Source organism: Trichechus manatus, unplaced genomic scaffold (assembly GCF_000243295.1).
Source record: "Trichechus manatus latirostris isolate Lorelei unplaced genomic scaffold, TriManLat1.0 scaffold00233, whole genome shotgun sequence".
NCBI classification, from domain to species: Eukaryota; Metazoa; Chordata; class Mammalia; order Sirenia; family Trichechidae; genus Trichechus; species Trichechus manatus.
This window is the reverse complement of record NW_004444169.1, coordinates 1539054-1551712: the sequence shown is the minus strand read 5'-3', so window position 1 is coordinate 1551712 and position 12659 is coordinate 1539054. Positions and strand designations below refer to the sequence as shown.

At 38.6% G+C, this 12659-nt stretch overlaps 1 protein-coding gene across 1 annotated transcript in view; it reads left to right on the top strand.

Annotated features, from left to right (window-relative positions):
- WNK3 (WNK lysine deficient protein kinase 3) overlaps nt 1-12659 on the top strand; it is a 312303-nt gene that overhangs the window by 260745 nt on the left and 38899 nt on the right. Inside the window, exons 19-22 of the mRNA XM_004389125.2 lie at nt 2301-2391; nt 2922-3052; nt 3591-4201; nt 7672-7883. Coding sequence (XP_004389182.1) covers nt 2301-2391; nt 2922-3052; nt 3591-4201; nt 7672-7883 — 1045 coding nt within the window. The remainder of the gene's footprint in view (nt 1-2300; nt 2392-2921; nt 3053-3590; nt 4202-7671; nt 7884-12659) is intronic.

The following is a 12659-nucleotide window of genomic DNA, read 5'->3' as shown; positions in this document are numbered from 1 at the left end:
CTCTCTGGTAGCTTCTCTCTTTTATAGCTCAAAAGAGATTGACTCAAGATACAACCTAATCCTCTAGATTGTGTCCTGCCTCATTAACATAACTGCCTCTAATCCTGCCTTATTAACATCATAACAACAACAACAAAAACCCAAACCCATTTCCGTTGGAGTCAGTTCCAACTCATAGCAACCCTACCAGAGTAGAACTGCCCTATAGAGTTTCTAAGGAGCGGTGGGTGGGTTTGAAGTGCTGACCTTTTGGTTAGCAGCCTAGCTCTTAACCACTGCACCACAAGGGCTCCTTACATCATAGAGTTTAGGATTTACAACACATGGGAAAATTACCTCAGATCACAAAGTGGAGGACAACCACACCATACTGGAAATCGTGGACTAGCCAAATTGACACATATTTTAGGGGAACACAATTCAATCCATAACATTCCACCCTTTGGCCCCCCAAAATTCATGTCCTTGCCACATTCACCCCATCATATCATCCCAAAAGTTTTAAATCAACTCCAAGTCCAAATTCCATCCTGGAGCAAAATTCCTCTTCATCTGTCAAGTCTAGAATACAAGTTATCTGCTTCCAAAGTACAATGGTGGAAAAGGCATAAGGTAGACCTTTCCATTACAAATGGGAGAAATTTGAGGGAAAGAAGGGATAACAGGCACCAAGCAAGTCAGCAGAACACATTACATTAGCTCTCAAGGCTTGAAAATAATTCTCTGTTCTCTGAGACCATTTAGGCAATGGCCGTGCCCTCCAGACTGTGGGTGTTGGCCACGCTTTCTGGATTCTGGGTGGAGGCCTTGACCCTGGGCTTCAGCTCCACCTTTCATGCCCATTGGGATGGCAACTCTGCTCCCTCAAATTTGGGAAGCCCCATTCTCCTAGTCTGAGTGGCAGCCCTGCCCCCTTGGCCCCGGCAGGCCCTGTTCTTCTGCCCCTTGGATATGGCAGCCTCGCCCCCTCAGCTTTGGGCAGCAGATCATGTCACATCCCACTTGCACTCGTGAAAGGCAGCCCCACACTTCAGAACCAAGTTGGTGAAGATCTGACTCTGAAATGTAGGAGGCTGTGGCCCCACCCTTTGAGACCCAGAAGGCTGTAGTTCCACCCTTTGAGATCCCAGAGCTTGTGGCCCTACCCTTTGAGACCAAGTCAGCTCTGCTTCCTATGCTCCTTGTCTCTTCAGCTTCTGCTTCCTGCTTCCTTGGTCTCTTGGCCCCTTGGGGCTCTTGGGCCTTCTCGGCATCTGCCCTGCTCAGGCAAGTGTTACAAAGCTCTTTAGCTCTACAGATAAGTGCCTGGAAGCACCCCATTCCTCCAAACTACCTTGGCCGGAAGGCACTCAACTCCCTTGCTCCTTGGGTCAGCAAGCCTAGGTCCACCTATAAGTGCCCAGAGGCACCCCACTCCACCAGGAAGCCTCCTGTCCAAAAGCACTCCGCTCTCTTGCTCCATGGATCGGCTCCTGCACCTTGTCGCGCCCGCCTTCAGGTTCTGCTGCTGCCATTTCTCTACTGTGGCTTCTTGCCATCTACGCCATCTTCAGTGTTACAGCTCTCCTCACTTCTTTATGAGCCCTTACCAGAATTGTCTTTGACATCCATAATTCTACCAACGGTCTCTTCAAGGAAATCTAGGCTTTTACTATTAGGCACTTTAAAACTCTTCTAGCCTCTACCCATTAGTCAATTCCAAAACTGCTTCCACATTGTAGGTATCTGTTAGAGCAGCACCTCACTCTCCTGCTATCAAATTCTGTCTTAGTTATCTAGTGCTGCTATAACAGAAGTACCACAAGTGGATGGCTTTAACAAACAGAAATTTATTCTCACAGTTTAAGAGGTTAGAAGACTGAATTCAGGGCGCCAGCTCCAGGGGAAGGCTTTCTGTCTCTTGTGGCTCTGGGGGAAGGTCCTTGTCATCAGTCTGCAGCACAGGGACCCAGGTCCAAAGGCTCTTTTTGCTTGGTGGTAATGAGGTTCCTCTCCTCTCTGCTCACTTCTCTCTTTTATATTTCAAAAGAGATTGACTCAAGATGCAACCTAATTCTGTAGATCGTGTCCTGCCTCACTAACATAACTGCCTCTAATCCTGCCTCATTAACATCATAGAGGTTAGGATTTACAACACATAGGAAAATCACATCAGATCACAGTATGGAGGACAACCACACAATACTGGGAATCATGGCCTAGCCAAGTTGACACACATTTTAGGGGGAACACAATTCAATCCATAACATGCTATAACCTAAACTACTACATTTTGGTTTTTCTCTTTTTGTCTCCATTAGGAGATGTCCCCCGATGCTTTACTTCCAGGGGATCCAGAGGCCTATCCTGCTGCTGTGTCAAGCGGTGGAGCCATTCATCTGCACACAGGAGGTGGATATTTTGGCCTAAGCTTTACTTGTCCTAGTCTCAAAAATCCTATTAGCAAGAAATCCTGGACTCGCAAATTAAAAAGCTGGGCATACAGGCTACGGCAGTCAACCAGCTTTTTCAAGAGATCAAAAGTCCATCAAGGTAGTGTGCTTACAGTCAGGGACATAGACTAGGTAACATCACTTTTCATTTTCTTACGTATTTTTTTTGGTTCATATGCAAATCTTGCCACTTTTCCTCATAGCCTGTGTATGTTATACATCCCATTAATGCCATTGCCATTTTATTTTTCCTTTTGTAACTAATTTGGTTTTCTAGTTATTCATTTCATGTATATACTAAGTCTTGGGATAAATCTTGCAATGCCTGATTTAGAGTGAGGGACTTATGCAATGCTGCTTAGTACATTAACACCTTTTAATTATCTAGCAGGAGTTAAACTTTTTCTACTTTTCTTCCATTTGGTAACATAAGCAAATTTAATCTTAACAATTTTCTTTTTTCTGCTTACAATTTGGCAAAACTTTCAGTGGAAACAGAAGATATGAAATCAGCAGTTGCTCCTGATCCCATTCCTTTGACACGAGAGTCCATAGCTGATACTAGGGCTTTGAGTAGATGTAAAGTGATGAGTGGATCATTTCAGCGGGGTCGGTTCCAGGTTTGTGTCTTTGGTTGATTCCTTATCTACAAGGGCATTACTAAAGGTAACAGCATTTAAGATCCTGATCCATAGATCAATACTTATTTTAAATGTAGATCATTTAATTTGTTCCCCTTGCACACATTCCCTCATATTTTGAAGACATCCAGAAAAAGTGAGTGTAAAGAAATGGGGATTTTAGTGCTGGAGGAGAGCACAGAGATGGGTCATCATTTGGGTGGGGGTTTGGTCATCTTTTTTTGTAAATCTAATTTCATGTCCTTCCAATTCTTGGCAATGTGTTGTTGTTGTTTTTTTTCGAATTGTGTAACTTTATTTGAACAGTATAAAGCCAACTTGCTTTACCCAAGGGGCCCTATTGAAAGACTTTGAATATGGAGAGTATAGGTGGGATTTTTAAGTTTTAGTATTGTTGATTCGTGTACATCACAGCAGACCATCCACTTGTCTGTGTCATATATTGATACTGAATTTCTTCATGAAGTTTCATCTTTGGCTAAGTGGAGCCAGCCACTTTTGCCTTTTTGTATCTCAGGTGATTACAGTTCCTCAGCAACAGTCGGTGAAAGTGACATCTTTTGGAATAGAGCACATACCAGCTTTCAATCAAATGACAAACCATTCTAATGAAGAAACTCTAGTATTTACTAAAACAGCAAAGTCTCAGTTGATAGAAATGGAACCTGCCGTGCATAATCCACAAACTTCATTCTCTCTTCAGAAGTTACAAGCTCTTTATGGAACCATTAAAGAAGATAAAGGAATTCCCAAACAAGGTGACTTCTTATCTTTCAGCACAGCTTGTGAGACTGGTATATCTTCTATGACTCCAGAAAAGGAATTGGAAGAACCTTCAGCCACAGGAAGTACTATGCAGTCTGGATCTGAACTGTTGCTTAAAGAGAGAGAGACACTGACTGTTGGGAAACTGCCTAGCTCTGATAGTGAACTTCCAGCCCCTCTTGCTGGCAATGAAAAGTCAGTGGCAAAGATTGGTCCTGAGAGTGATCAGTGCCATGAAGAACAAGCCTATGTTCAAACACAGAGCTCACTCTTCTATTCGCCATCTTCCCCAATGAGCAGTGATGATGAGTCAGAAATAGAGGACGAGGACTTGAAGGTGGAGCTTCAAAGATTACGAGAAAAGTAAGGACTTTTTCTTCTGTCACAAATGTGGTTGCCTTGGATTTTATAGAACTTTGTATTTAATTGGTAGGTAAATATTTAGGAATGATGACATTTTAATTATTAAAACTTTTTATGATTGGAAACTATAAAGAAGGCCAAACCAAATCAAAACCAAACTCACTGTCATCCAGTCAATTCCGACTCATAGCAACCGAATAGGACAGAGTAGAATTGACCCGTACAGTTTCCGAGGCTGTAATCTTTACGGAAGCAGCCTGCCACATCTTTCTTCCATGGAGTGACTGGTGGGTTCAAACTGCTGACCTTTCAGTTAGTCGCTGAGCAGTTTAACCACTGCACCACCAGGACTCCTCCAAAGAAAGCCAAAATGATACCTAAATGTTAAACATTTATGTATGTTAAAGTTCTTATTAAAATGTTTTCGTAATTGGAGGGCTAATTTTAATTGGTTATATGTCTGAGATTCTTGGGAGTCCCTGAGTGGTGCAAATAGTTAACATGCTCAGCTGCTAACTGAAAGGTTGGAGGTTCAAGTTCACCCACAGGCTCCTGAGAAGAAAGCCCTGGTGATTTACTTTTGAAAAGTCGGCCATTGAAAACCCTATGGAGCTAGTTCTACTCTTAACACACAGGATCCTCATGAGGTGGAGTCGACTCAACAGCATCTGGCTTAGTGATATTGTGGTAATATGTTTTATCATCTAGGAATGCTGTTTTTGTATTTTTATAAACCAGGTCATATTTTTATAAAATAAGTATTAAGTTACTGAATTCTTTCTAATTTTATTCATGTGGTTCAAAATTCAAAAGGTACAAAAGGGAAACCAGTAGAGTCTCCCTCGTATCCCTCTACCCCAGCCACCCAGTTTTTCCCCTTAGGGCAACTAATATTACCTGTTTTTTGTATATCCAGAGTTAGTCTATGTATATACAAACAAATATATATATATTTTATTCTTTTTTCACCCATAAATTATAGCATATTCTACAGACTATTCAGGTATCTTGCTTTTTTCACTTTTTCATTATATTTTGAATCTTATCTGCATCATTCTTTCTTTTTTTAACAGTTCCATAGTATTCCATTATGTGGATACCCAAAAATTATGTACAAGCCTCCTATCAATGACCCTATGCCATTACTTTGAAAAGCTGAAATCAACTTTAGCAATTTCTGATGGTATCTTATGCTTTAAAGAATTTCTACCTTGTTCTGGGACTTGAACAACTTTTAAAGCAGGCAGAATCAGGGAGCAGATAAAATATAGGTAGAGGAAAAGCTGGCTTTTAACCAGATTCTTACATGTTTGGATAATGCACCAGTTGGATGCTAAGTTTGAGTGCTTTAAAACTAAAGCAGATAAAAATCCTTTGAAATTTCTTAGAGATTTTAAGACCTCGCCCAGAGGGAAAGACAAAATGAAACTCTCATTCCAGTGAGGGATAAGTGTAATATTATTTTCTCTCCAACTTGTTTCACTTTTTTTTTTCAGAAAGTTGTAAATTTATTTCATACTGAAATGCCAAATCACCAAACCCATTGCCATCAAGTCGATTTTGACTCAGAGTGACCCTATAGGACACAGTAGAGCTGCCCCGTAGGGTTTCCAAGGAGTGGCTGGTGGATTCGAACTGCCAGCCTTTTGATTAGCAGCCGTAGCTCTTAACCACTGCGCCACTAGGGCTTCCATTTTGAAACAAAGGATCATATTTTTTAAAGACATAATGCTCTTTTAACTTGAGCCTCGAAGAAAATTGTGAGTGTATGCCTTACCATTCATCACTGGAAGATTGATTTCTTTACTTTAAAAAAGATAATGAAGATACAGATTTGACTTTTTATATATATATATATGTTAAGTACTATGCAGCATATGTACACTGATACTTTTATAATAAGAATAGTTATTACTAAAGTGTTTTAATACTTTCGATATCAATATTCCATCACTGTTTTTAATGATTCTTTTAAATCATTAAATGATTTTTTAAAATGTTCTCAAAAGACTAGGAGCTTTTGCAGATGATTATAATGACTATGAGTATTTTGTTTTGAATATGAGACATGGATTCCCATAACCTCATACTCACAGAACCCAGGACCTATGGTATCTTAAGATAAATTTTTTCTATTTTGTTTTCACTATTCTTTTGGCGTTATGATTTCTTCATAATTTTGTAAAACTCCAGGATGATGTTTCTAAAGACTATAGTCCTATAGGCTCACAATAGTGAGCTGAGTTTTTAGACCTACCTGATTTTGAATTAACTACAGTCTTTTTTAATTTTTTTACATATCTATTTTTCTAAAATTATTGTTATAAAAGTGAAACATAGGAAAAGATTCAAACAATAGAGAATAAAACAACCCAAAAATCCTCGTCCCATTTTTCATGCCCCAATCTCACTTCTCAGTGGTAACTACTGTGAACTGTTATTTGCCAATAATTTTTCTTTGCATTTACAAATACAGTTTATATTTTCAAAAAGTAGGACCATAATCTAAATGTTATTCTACAATTTTTGACTTAACATTGTTGCCCATTATATGTGTTTATTCCTATACAAATAAATCTACCTTAATTTTTAAATGGCTATATGAGTTTACCCAAGTTTATTTAATCCCTCCTTAAATGGACATTTCAGTTGTTTCCCATCTTTTACTTATGTAAACAATGCTGAAGTGTACATCCTTGTATTTTTACATACTTATGTATTTTTTAGGATAGATGCCTGAAAGTGAAATTGCTCGGTTAAAATGTGTGTACATTTTAAATTGATAGATATTGCTAAAATTGTCTTCCAATGTAACTGTACCATTTTATACACGAAAGAAAGTATATGAAAGTGCCTCTTTTCCCATCCATTAACAACATTGGACTGGTTATTATCAATACTTTTTTTCTCCAATCAGATGAATTAAAAAAGGTTTTTTTTTTTTTTTTAAAAATTATGTTCCCCCGCTTTATAGTGAGGTTGTGCATAATCTCATATTTATTGGCTATTTGTATTTCCCCATCTTTGGAATTACCTTGTCATATTCTTTGCCCTTTTTTTTTCTATAAGGTTTTTAATTTTTTGTTACTGATTTTTAGGAATTATATATTCTGAAGGTTACTTGTTTATTATATATTACAAATATTTTCTTTCTGTTTATATTTGCAATATATAATAAAAGGGTTAATATTATTAATACAATTTGACTTTAAGTTTTATTGTCTTTCACTGTATTAAAGTTTTAGAAATTTGTTCTTGTCAAATTTGTTCACCTTTTTCTTTATACCTGATTAGTTTAATGTTATGGTTAGGAAAGCATTTCCCATCTTAAAATTGTGAAAATATTCTCCTGTATTCCCACATTCTTAATCTAAATTCCTTTTTAAACTACTTGTACTGGTGTAGAGATTCTTGGCTCATCTGTATTGCGCCAGTGCCAGTAAAATGTTCTCTGCATTATTTTCATTCAGACACATTCAGGAGGTGGTAAATCTTCAAACCCAGCAGAATAAGGAGCTGCAGGAGCTCTATGAACGCCTTCGGTCAATTAAAGATAGTAAAACTCAATCATCGGAGATTCCTCTGCCACCTGCATCACCACGTCGACCGAGATCTTTCAAAAGCAAACTTCGAAGCCACCCCCAGTCCTTGACACATGTGGATAATAGCATAGTTGGTACAGGTAAATCAATCATAAAAGTGATTTAAAAAAAAAAAAAAACCTGGTCAAAGATAAGCAGAATGACAAAAAATGATAATGTAATTTTTTTAATTAAGCTAAAATGATTTAAAGAAGTGCACATTATTCTGAGGTTCTTTTCTACTTTTTTGGTGTTAAATATTCTTTCATGAAATAATGGTTATGACAGATGATAGATTTTGGGGAGCAGATGAGTATGTTTTATGTTTTCATTTGGAAAACAAACAGTGGAAAGCCTAATAACAATCCCCAACATAGCTTTTGAAATTTTATCAGTCAGTAGTAACTGCTGGTCTAGCATTTAGAGTTTGTTGATAACAAAGATAATCTTAAAAATGTATTCATGTTTTATCTGAAGTAAGAGATCTTTATTAGTAATGAGAATATTAGAAATTAGGCACTGCTTTGACTTTGAAGAAAAGATGGTTAGTCTCCACTTAACCAATAAAGAAGTTGTTAAACAGATCAGACTTCTTTGGTTACATGTGCCCTGTCAAAGTGGGGGTTGAGGGTGGATTGTAAGGATGTATGTGAAATCTCCAAGAACTTGTGGTAGGCTGAATAATGACCCTCAAATCTATACAGAACTTGTGGTAGACTGAATAATAGCCCCCCTAAAGATGTTTACATCCTCGTCCTGGAACCTGTGACTGTGTTATGTTACGTAGAAAAGGGGGATTATGGTTGCAGATGGAATTAAGGTTGCTAATCAGCTGACTTTAAAATAGGAAGATTATCCTGAATATCTGGGTAGGCCCAATTTAATCACAGGGTCCTTAAAAGTAGAATAAGTAGACAGAAGAAAGGGTAAAGGAAAAGATGTGACAAGGGAAGCAGGGTCAGGGAGATGCAAACTTGCTGGCTCTGAAGATGGAGGAAGAGGTCCATGAACCAAAGAATGCAGGCAACCTCTAGAAGCTGGAAAAGGCAAGGGAATGGATTCTCCCCTAGAGCCTCCAGAGGGAATGCAGCTCTGCAACACCTTTATTTTATCCCAGTGAGACCTGTGTTGGACTTCTAACCTACAGAACTGTAAGATAATAAATTTGTGGTGTTTTAAGCCACTAAGTTTGCGGTTAGTTGTTACAGCGGCAGTAGAAAACTAATAAAGAACTGAAGAACATGAACTGTAATTTGGATGATCCTCAAAAAATAGGACTGAAAGGTAGATTTAGATTGAAGGCAGCTTTGGGCATTTAATAGCAGAAGCACATGGACTATTAGTAAACCCATTGCCATAGAGTTGATTCTGACTCATAACGACCCTGTAGGACAGAGTAGAACTGCCCCATAGGGTTTCCAAAGCTGTAATCTTTACGGAAGCAGACTGCCACATCTTTCTCCCACGGAGCAGCTTCTAGGTTCGAACTGCCAACCTTTCGGTTAGCAGCCAAGTGCTTTAACCACTGCGCCACCAGGGCTCCTCAGCTATTAATAGCCATACTTTATTCTGTTTTGTTCTCAAATGACTTCCTCTATTTATGTATAGTTTCTGCTACCCATAATGTCAACATTCAGATAGATTTGGCTTGTTATGATCCCAAAGCATTCTCTCACTGTCAAATCCCTGCTTAAGTGGCCTTAGTCAGATTTCAGAGATAGAAAATTTGGCTGTCCCTGCTCATCTTTTTCATGCCAAGAAATGGGTCAGAGGGCATTACCTAGCCTATGGATTGGCTGTTCTCTAGTCAAGTTTCTGCCTCATTCTAATCAACCATGGCCAGAGGCACAGGATCTCATGGTAAAAACATTTCTATTACCTTTCAGAAATGCTGTGGGCAAGGCAGTTTCCTTTAGGAGAGGGTTTAGGATAGACAGAGAGTTTCATCTGTCTACCCTGCCAAAATATTACATAGTAAATTTTTTTCTAAAAAAACCCATATAGGTAAGTGGTTCGAAAACAAACAGAAACTGAAAGGAAATATTCTTTTTTTAAATTATCAAAAATTAAAGTTAACAGTCTTTTGGGTGAACAGTTCCCTGAATATATACATCTGTGTAACCACCACCACAGTCAGGATACACAACAGTTCCATCATCTCCCCAGAATTCCATTGCTATCACTTTAAAATCACACACTTCTCCCATTCCTGACAACTGATCTGTTCTCCATTATTGTAGTTTGACTTTTCAAGAATGTCATAAAAGTGAAATCATACAGCATGTAACCTTTTGAGACTGGCTTTTTTCATTTAGCACAGTATCTATGAGATTGTTCCAAGTTATTTTGTGTTACAATGTATTTTTCCTTTTTATTGCTGAGTAATATTTTATTTCATGGGTATACTACAGTTTGTTTATCCATTCACCTGTTGAAGGAAATTTGGGTTGTTTCCAGTTTTGGGTTTTTATGAATAAAGCTGCTATGGATATTCATGTACAGGTTTTTGTATGAACATATTTTCGGTTCACTTGGGAAAATATCCAAAAGTTGGATTGCTGAGTCATATGGTATGTGTATTTTAAATTTTTAAGAAACTGCCAAACAGTTTTCCAGAGCAACTGCATCATTTTGCATTCCTCCTCACAATGTATAGGACTTCAGTTTCTTCAGATCCTCTTCAGCACTTGGCATTATCAGTATTCTTTATTTCTGCCAATCTAACAGGTGTATCCCCCCACTTGTCTGTCAGTTTGTCATACTGTGGGGACTTGACTCTTGCTGTGATGCAAGAAGCTATGCCACCAGTATTCAAATACCAGCAGGGTCACCCATGGCAGACAGGTTTCAGCTGAGCTTCCAGACTAAGACAGACTAGGAAGAAGGACCTAGCAGTCTACTTCTAAAAAGAATTAGCCAGTGAAAACCTTATGAATAGCAGCAGAACACTGTCTGATATAGACGAGCCCCTCAGGTTGGAAGGAATTCAAAATATGACTGGGGAAGAGCTGCCTCCTCAAAGTAGAGTGGACTTTAATGACGTACGTGGAGTCTAGCTTTTGGGACCTTCACTTGCTGATGTGGCATGATTCAAAATGGGAAGAAACAGCTGCAAATATCCATTAATAACTGGAACGTGGAATCTACGAAGTATGAATCCAGGAAAATCAGAAATTGTCAAAAATGAAATGGAATGTGTAAACATTGATATTCTAGGCATTAGTGAGCTGAAATGGACTGCTATTGACTATTTTGAATCGGAAAATTATATGGTCTGCTATGCCGGGAATGACAACTTGAAGAGGAATGGCGTTGCATTCATCGTCAAAAAGAACATTTCAAGATCTATCCTGAAGTACAACGCTGTCAGTAACAGGATAATATCCATATGCCTACAAGGAAGACCAGTTAATATGACTATTATTCAAATCTGTGTGCCAACCACTAGGCCAAAGATGAAGAAATTGAAGATTTTTGCCAAGTTTTGCAGTCTGAAATTGATCGAACATGCAGTCAGGATGCATTGATAACTACTGGTGATTGGAATGTGAAAGTTGGAAACAAAGAAGGATCGGTAGTTGGAAAATATGGCCTTGGTGATAGCAACGATGCTTGAGATCGCATGATAGAATTTTGCAAGACCTATAACTTCTTCATCGTATATACGTTTTTTCAACAACATGAACAGCGGCTATACACGTGGACCTCGCCAGACGGAATACACAGAAATCAACTACATCTGTAGAAAGAAATGATGAAAAAGCTCAATATCATCAGATAGAACAAGGCGAGGGGTCGACTGCGGAACAGACCATCGATTGCTCATATGTAAGTTCAAGTTGAAATTGAAGAAAATTAGAACAAGTCCATGAGAGCCAAAGTACGACCTTGAGTATATCCCACCTGAATTTAGAGACCATCTCAAGAATAGATTTGATGCGTTCAACACTAATGACTGAAGACCGGACGAGTTGTGGAATAACATCAACGACATCATACGTGAAGAAAGCAAAATGTCATTAAAAGGACAGGAAAGAAAGAAAAGATCAAAATGGATGTCAGAAGAGACTCTGAAACTTGCTCTTGAACATAGAGTAGCTAAAACGAAAGGAAAAATGCGCATGTAAAAGAGCTGAACCAAAGATATCAAAGGGCAGCTCGAGAAGACAAGGTGGAGTATTATAGTGAAATGTGCAAAGACCTGGAGTTAGAAATCCAAAAGGGAAGAACATGCTTGACATCTCTCAGGCTGAAAGAACTGACAAAAAAATTCAAGCCTTGAGTTGCAATTTTGAAGGATTCCATGGGAAAAATACTGCACAATGCAGTAAGCATTGAAAGAAGATGGAAGGAATATACAGAGTCACTATACCAAAAAGAATTGGTCGACATTCACCCGTTTCAGGAGGTAGCATATGATCAGGAACCGATGGTACTGAAAGAAGTCCAAGCTGCACTCAAGGCATTGGTGAAAAACAGGGCTCCAGGAATTGATGGAACACCAACTGAGGTGTTTCAGCAAACAGGTGCAGTGCTGGAAGTGCTCACTCGTCTATGCCAAGAAATTTGGAAGACAGTTACCTGGCCAACCAATTGGAAAGAAATCCATATTTATGCCTATTCCAAAGAAAGGTGATTTAACTGAATGCGGAAATTATTGAACAATATCATTAATATCACACATTTTTGCTAAAGATCATTCAAAAGCAGTTGCAGCAGTACATCAACAGGGAACAGCCAGAAATTCAAGTCAGATTCAGAAGAGGAAGTGGAACGAGCAGTATCATTGCTGATGTCAGATGGATCCTGGCTGAAAGCAGAGAATACCAGAAAGATGTTTACCTGTGTTTTATTGACTATGCAAAGGCATTCGACTG